The sequence below is a fragment of the Octopus sinensis genome, unplaced genomic scaffold (assembly GCF_006345805.1).
Source record: "Octopus sinensis unplaced genomic scaffold, ASM634580v1 Contig10964, whole genome shotgun sequence".
NCBI classification, from domain to species: Eukaryota; Metazoa; Mollusca; class Cephalopoda; order Octopoda; family Octopodidae; genus Octopus; species Octopus sinensis.
In genome coordinates, this window is record NW_021832231.1 from 435,195 (window position 1) to 442,897 (window position 7,703).

General features: G+C 34.6%; 2 protein-coding genes across 2 annotated transcripts; one reads left to right on the plus strand and one right to left on the minus strand.

Annotated features, from left to right (window-relative positions):
• Window positions 1-2,031: 2,031 nt before the first annotated feature.
• Window positions 2,032-2,732, plus strand: LOC115228763. The gene is made up of 2 exons (XM_029799268.1): window positions 2,032-2,127; window positions 2,159-2,732. Exons 1-2 carry the CDS (start codon window positions 2,098-2,100, stop codon window positions 2,711-2,713), a joined length of 585 nt encoding a protein of 194 aa, XP_029655128.1. The 5' UTR covers window positions 2,032-2,097; the 3' UTR covers window positions 2,714-2,732.
• A 644-nt stretch (window positions 2,733-3,376) lies between these two features.
• On the minus strand, window positions 3,377-7,316 carry LOC115228728 (Na(+)/H(+) exchange regulatory cofactor NHE-RF3-like). Its single transcript, XM_029799246.1, has 3 exons — window positions 7,206-7,316; window positions 6,290-6,393; window positions 3,377-4,097 (listed from the first exon to the last, which is right to left on the minus strand). The coding sequence occupies exons 1-3, from the start codon at window positions 7,314-7,316 to the stop codon at window positions 3,377-3,379; spliced, it is 936 nt and encodes a 311-aa protein (XP_029655106.1).
• Window positions 7,317-7,703: the final 387 nt, after the last annotated feature.

Consider the following 7,703-nt stretch of genomic DNA (forward strand, 5'->3'; position numbering starts at 1 on the left):
CTCTATGGCTATTTGCGGCACAACCGATGTTACACTATTGAAATAAATAAAATTAATAAAATAAATGAAAAATTGGACCAAAAATGCTTTTTCTTTAAAAAAATTAACTATTTAAACCACATGATACCACTACAATGATAGTTATTGTCCGGGGATATGACAAATTATCACATCATTTACAACAAATTAACATTTATTATTTAAAGTAGGTACACATAGACACTTATTGACAAGCATGAAAACCATGTTTGGGTCATGATAAACTTATTGAGTGAATTACAAAATTTTTTTGAGGTTAACCCACAAAAAAACGTTCTTAAAATTAGCTATAAAAAAACAAAAGTGTCTTAACATATGTAACATACTTAACAGATATTAATATGCTGATTATTTTCCAAAAATAAATTGGTCAAACTATTTAGTATTATTAATTGATAATCTATTAGATACATTCAGTACACATGATTCACGTCATTTTTGACGCCTTTAATGTTTTTATTAAATAAACTATTTTTTGTTAGAACCTATAATATAATTAAAAATTAAATTTTTATCATAAAATAGCAACAAATTTTTTTACAAAGTCCCCTTCCTACAGGAAAAAATGAGTTATTAATTTTAATAATAATCGTATTTCTAGAGATCATTATAGGAATTTGCTAATCGTTATTTTGCCACATCGTAAATTTAAATGATTAACTTTATAATAACCACATTAAGCTACGTGCTTAACGAGTATTACTAGTAGGTTTGTTTTTACTTTGCTCCAATACTAGTTATTTACAACATGAATCTAGTCCGGCCATCTAAATTTAGACACGTTTATGGAAAAGTGGCTTCGCGAGACAAATCCTTCGATGACCTGAGGCTAACCAATTCTCCAATTGATTCCAACATGATTGCTGTCAGTAAAAAGTTTATTGCTTTTGTCGAAACTTCGATGGGTGGAGGAAGTTTCACAGTCGTGCCAATCACCAACGTTAGTAAACCACAATCTAAAATTAGTTTGGACGCATTGAGAGAAGCGCACCCCGAGTTACTGGGCATAGTTCAGAAGTTCTCGACATTTTGTTTTCTCCCTTCAACGACAATATTATTGCCAGTGCGAGTGGTGATGCCAAAGTACGGATATGGAAAATCCCAGACCATGGACTTGTAGTCGACCTAACAGAACCTCTCGTTGAGTTAGTTGGTCACGAACGGAGAGTCACCACACTGTGTTGGCACCCTACCGTCGACCATGTTCTTGTTTCAGGAGGTCAAATATTGACTTTCACATTTCAGGTCTCGATCCGTTTTTGTTGTTGTGGAACACCTCCACCGGAACAGAGCTAAATCGTGTTTATCTCAATGACGGATTATCTCAATGTTCCTTCAATTATGACGGATCTAAACTGGCCGCTATACTCAGGAACAAAGAACTGGTTGTCCTCGACCCTCGACGTGACCAGATTGAGAGAGTAGTGTTCTGACTTTTATTTATAGTCGGTAATAGCCCACGGGGGAGTAAGACCTGCGAGGTGTGCCTATGTCAGTGGGAACAGAATTTTTACTTGCGGCTTTGAAAAGGGCACTTCGAGAACTCTGTCAATGTGGAATGCTGTAATCTACTAATCTCCTAATACTTTAGGACGATTTAAGTGAGCCACTTCATAAAATGTTTTTTGATGATAACCGAGGCATATGACACTTCATTACGAGCCAGAACACGAAGTAGTGTTTATTGCCGGAAAAGTTACCGGAATCTTTCGATTACGCAATAGGGAGAGAGTTTTGTGACTATTTTTGAGCTGACCAAAGAGGAACCCTATATTCACTATTTGACGACATACCAGTCTTCTAATGATTCACAAAAGGCATTTTCTACTCTTCCAAAGTTGGGATGCAATCATTTGAATTGTGAGATAGTCAGGTACGTTCTTTTTCTTTACTCTTTAGGGGCTATCGTGGTCTCAACAACGGATTTTGTGAGATTATATCTTTTACTGTTCCTCGCAAAGTATTCGCATTTTTTGATTTTTTAAGTCGGAAACTTTCCAAAGTGATCTGTTTTGTGAAATCAGGTCCGACGTCCCTGCACTCACGTTGGAAAAGTATATGGAGGGGGAGAATACGAATCCCAACATGGTTAGGATATCAAGGATCTATATATTTTTAGGTTTCTCTGAATCCAGCAAAAAACAAACAAAAAAGGCCTCCTCTGCCAACTGAATCACTCCAAAATTCAAAAAATACTGAACTCGAATCTTCCCCGATTACCAAGATAAATCCATCGCCGGAAAAAAATTCCAAAGTTACCGAGGCTTCTCCCTCAGTAACAAATATTGAAGAAACGGTCTCCGTTGAGGATGCTGTGCAAAATGAAATAGTTTCTATTTCACTAGAACAAGAACAAGAGAAGAATGATGATAATTGTATGACAACTGCATTGTGTGAGAGTCCTCCAAGAATAACCCCAGAGACGTTAGAGGTGATTGACTTGAACAAAATATATTTGTCCCTGACTGATTTGTCATCAAAGGTTGACTTGATTTTTTCCAGATTGGATAAAATTGACTCAAATTTATCGAATCTAAACGAAAAATCTCTTAAAGATTCTTTGGAGGTTCAATCTTGCCCCGATGGCCCTTCAGAGAATTCGAACCAAGTTTTGTCTGAGAGTGAAGGTGTTGATATCAATGGGAGTAAAATCGACTGTCTGAATGAAAAATAAATTTAATCCGAAAATTAATATAGCTAACGTTTTCTCGGAAAGATTTCTGTTTTTTTGGTTTTTTAGAAAATTAATGTTCTGTATATAAAAAATGATTAAAGAATTCCTTTCTATTCTGTCTTTATTTAAACCGACGAAATCCCTTGAATGAAGATTCCTAGATACTTTGTTCAAATCACATCGTCAAAAAAGATGATTTAAAACCAATAAAAATTGACCTTGATTTAAAAGCCTAGCATTGGGAATGAATGAAATTTATGTCAGGATAATCTAATAATTTAACGAATCTTTAGTTAAACCCTTTTCATTTTATTTCATGATTTTTTTAAAAAAATTATTTTTTCATATTCCTTAAAATGTGAAACATTAAATAATAAAATTAACTATTTAGTTTAACGGATGTATGTCTTTTTGAGCAAAAAACGCCTTTTCGACAATAAATTCTTAATTTAACTGCTGGCTAAATGATCATTAATATACATTGTCAATCTTACTAATATTTTTTAAAACATTTTCCAACTAAAATTTGTTAAATAAAGTCCGGTATTATATTTGAATGGTTCTTGATTTATAACTTTCAAAATCTGAACAGTTTGAAATAGATTGAAAATCATTTTCTTTATAAATTTGAGAAGTATTATTTTCTGAATCTAAATGCACCAACTAAAACAGCAAACTATTAAGACTGTTTGTGTAATACTCAACGTTGACTGTTGATGTGGAAATAGATATTCCTTTATTTGTAAAATATTCATAACTCTCCGGATCTGTCACCAAAAGACTGATCTCTCTCGGGTTTTTCAGTATTTCATTCACAGCCATAATGTGATTCATTTCGAGGATAGGAGTGTGGTTGATTTCAATTAAAATGTCGTTCTCTTTGATTTTGGCTTTGTCGGCTTGCGAATTTTCAGTCACATTACAGATGGAATGAAGCTGACCTGATTTGATTGTCGAAAGAGTGAACCCGTACTCTTCTTCATTTTCTAACACAATCCGACACAATCGGACTGTCGGGGTTTTTAAAAATTTTTTTTCAGAAGGAACACTCTTTATTCGTAATTCTTCCAAGGTTTTCGCCTTTGATGAAAATTTTGTAGGTGATTTCTTCAAAGATTTCACCTCTTTATGGGAGCCGACTATTTCGTCTCTATCTACCTCGAATATCAAATTCTTTCGACACTTCATTATTATTTCTCGAATACGGTTTATAGACTTTTTAGTCACATTTTCGCCATTAATCTTGACAATTACGTCATCAACACGCAAGCCACTTTTCTCTCCAGCTGAATTTGGTCTAACATCAGAGATTATATGGGTTTTCGTATTAGGATTTGAATCAACCGAAAAGCCATAAATATTTTCAGGATGCTTCAGTGTTAATCTGAATTCAGACATTGAAATATATGTCATCAGAATACTATTCATTAAAAAAATAACGAAAATAATAAATATTTAATTAAAAAAAATTTGTTTTTATCGTGGTTCAAGTTTTAATCTTTTGAAGATTTTTATCCATTGAATTTGCAATTCCTAACTTGCGGAGAGTTATAAAATAATAATGAAACAAAAATTGTATTTTTTTAAAATGAAATTTAGCAAAAATAAAACTTTATTAATACACTTCAGAATGTAAAAACCAACAAGAGTCAATAATCCAGAGAATATTAAAACTAAGTTAGGGAATTCCAAAAACTGACGATACCAATGTTGTGTAATTGTGACAATTTTGAAGTGATTTGATCCACACTGAAGTAAAAAACCCGAAATAAGTGCGTAGAAATAGAAAAGAATTGATTTCAATTTTAAGAATAAAGACACAAATACAATTTTCTGTATCCTTGAGAAACTATCACGTTTCTTACTGTAAAATATTTTTCCAGATATCAGATAAAAGACATTAAAATGCGTAGAAATTCTCAAAAGTGATACAGCCAATTATCTTTTGATTTTATAATCTAAATTAATATTTTATTTGCTCCCGTTTGAGTTCGGCAAGTCTCTGTTATGGGATGCGACGTGTTCAGAGACACTTTCTCGGAGCTCAACCTTCCTTCTTCAGCTGTCGAGCCTGGCTCAGTCTCTCGCAAAACCGAGAAGATGAAGATTGGAAAGTACAAGGGCTCTCTGAACGGTATCTGTTCACTCCCATCGCCGTCGAGACTTCCGGCGTCATCGGCGAAAAGTCTCTTTCCTTCTAAAAAAGCTTGGCCGCATGATCTCCCATAAACGGGGAGACCCACGCGAGTCCAAGTGGCTTTTCGAAAGGATTTCCTTGGCCATAGTACGTGGAAACTGTGTTTCCATTTACGATGCCGGGAATTTAATTAGTTAATAACTATTTGTTAATTACATATAAAAAAAAAAAATTAAATAAAAAAAAAAAAAAAAAAAAAAAAAAAAAAAAAAATTTATTTGCTAATCGGCGAGCTACTGAATTTAAATTCAAAAAATGGCTTTAATTTTCAGTTTAGTTCAGATAATGATAATTATTACAAATATTAAAAAGAACTAGAAATTTTTTTTAAAGACTGGAATTTATATTATGAATGAAAAACAGTTTATTTTGTTAATCGGGTGAATTTTTGAGACTCAAAGGACTAGTCGAAAGATCGGGATTTTGTTTTTTAAAGTCGACACATTATTTTTCAATGGTATAATATTTACGATCTATATGATATTTTTTATGGATCATCTCTTTTTATATGTACTACGACACAAGATTTTATTCTTAAAGACAGTATGGGCATTGTAATTATTTTTCTAAACAAAAAGGGCATGTCCTTGCGTTCTGCAGTCGCAAAAATTCATACTCCTCAGTATTAAAAAACTAAAATAACACAATAATCAAACTCGCCAACATCTCTCACATACACTCACAGCGACTTGATCGACCATACATCGATATAAAGTCCATTTCAAAGGGTACGGATTCCTGACAACAATCACGTCAGAAATATGGAGACTTCGCAAAACATCAACCCCCACTGTAAATTTGTCACCATTCGAAATGTTCTAAAAAGAGATTTTAAACCAACCCCTTGAAAATGTAGGAGTGCACTGGAAAAGGGATCCTTCTCTGTTTTGTCTTCGATGATAAGTTTTTCTTCCAAAATATCTAAAAAACAAACCTTCGTGACCATTTGTAGTGGTTGGTTTGAAGTTACTTTTAAGAAGTTTTATGAGCTCCTCGTTACTGATATCCTCACTGGGGGCAAATTCCACGAGAGGAAGAGCATCTGAGATTATTTACTTGAATAAATACCAAAATTATCAAAAGCATAAACAAAGCGATATCCGCAAGAAATGCAGACAGATTGGTCGTTACATAAAATTGGATTTGTCGTGAGGCAAGTGAAACAGTTTATGAGGACGTCATTTTCGTCGGTGAGGGGGGCAGCGGAGACAGTCAGAAGTGTTCCCGTTATTTCTTTTTCTAATTGTGGTGACAAATTCATATTCAATAGTTGTTTGCAACAAAATCTCGACAAGTTATATGTTCCCAATTCAAGTCCAGTTTTAGCCATTATCGATAATAAAATACTTTTGTTATATATTGTAACAAATTAAAATTACATTTTGGATATTTTAATGGATTTAGGCATTCTTTCAATCGCGTTATAAACATATCTTGCTCTGTTAAATAATTCAGTTGGTGAACATTCTAATGACGGATTAACCTAAAATCAGAAAATAAACACTACTTACATCATGGAAGGCCAAGGGAATATAAGCGTAGAGAACATTGGCCATCTCCTTATATTCCTCATATTTTTTCAAAATTTCATTATTATTAATATATTCTTTATTCTGTCGTGAAATGGCTCTAATAATATCCCCAGACATTTTATGGCAGAACAGTGAGGCCTTATCATAGTTCCCCAGCTCGCACTGCACCGAAACATAATCAGAAGATAAATTAAAAGCATCCTCGAACATTTCAGCTTCAAAAAAAGCTTTATATTAGGTCAGGAAACCAACAGTGGACTGCCTGCTCATATTTCCCCGTCCTTGTCAGATACGAGGCGTGGCTCTTGTAAATATAGTTTTTCTGTTCTGGATATTTGTCACCCAGGATGAACGCCTTAAATGTTAACTTGACTTGTAAACGTCATTCCACAGGTTTCCTTCAATACAGGCCATTACAGCTTTTTCGGTCAATTCAGCCTTAATAAAAACATCTGCTGAGTGACGGAATTGTTCTAATTGGAGTAAATAGTCTCCACACAGTGTAAGGGGTTGAGTATCCTCGGGGTCCAAATCCCTCCCAAGTTGTATTAACCTAAGAATTGTATCTTTAAGGGGTACATGTCCTTCCAGGAGTGTTCTCCAGCTATTTTAATGGCTTCCTCATAGTTGTTAGCTGCTTGATACAACTCTGCGGCAAGACGGGGGTTTCCTGTCACACGTGCATGTTTAGCCTCTCTTCCGGCAATAATTTTGGTTTGGGTAGGGTCAGTAGCCAGCAACTGGGATGATTAATCGGACTTACACGTGCTTTCTGAAACATACCAACGTCCAAATAGATTTGTAGAGCCATTTGTTTTTGCCCCGCTTGTTCATACAGCTTAGCTGCCTCATCAAAGTTTCCCTGATAGGCCATTATTTTAGCCAGGACTGAACTATCGTGTGTTTTCCCCTAAAAATGAGGAGACTGAAATGACTTTAATGGAATGTATCAATTCAAGGTAGAGAATGTCTTCCAATTGAATGAACAATTGTCTTGCCAAGTCAAATTGGAGTTCTCTCATGAAGGCCAGTGCCAGACTGCGCTTGTCACACTCAGGAATGCCAATGCAGGCAGTTTCGTAGGCAGTTCTGTCATTACATTAGAGAATGGCACCTGTATTGTTTTTGTTCAAACATATAAAAGACCGCATCTGTCAACGGAATTTGTTTGGACTCCAGCTCGACAGGAGTTTGGATATACAAAGTGCACCCAATAAATCCAGAAATGACCGAGTCGTCCTAAATTCGAAAAATCCCCAAA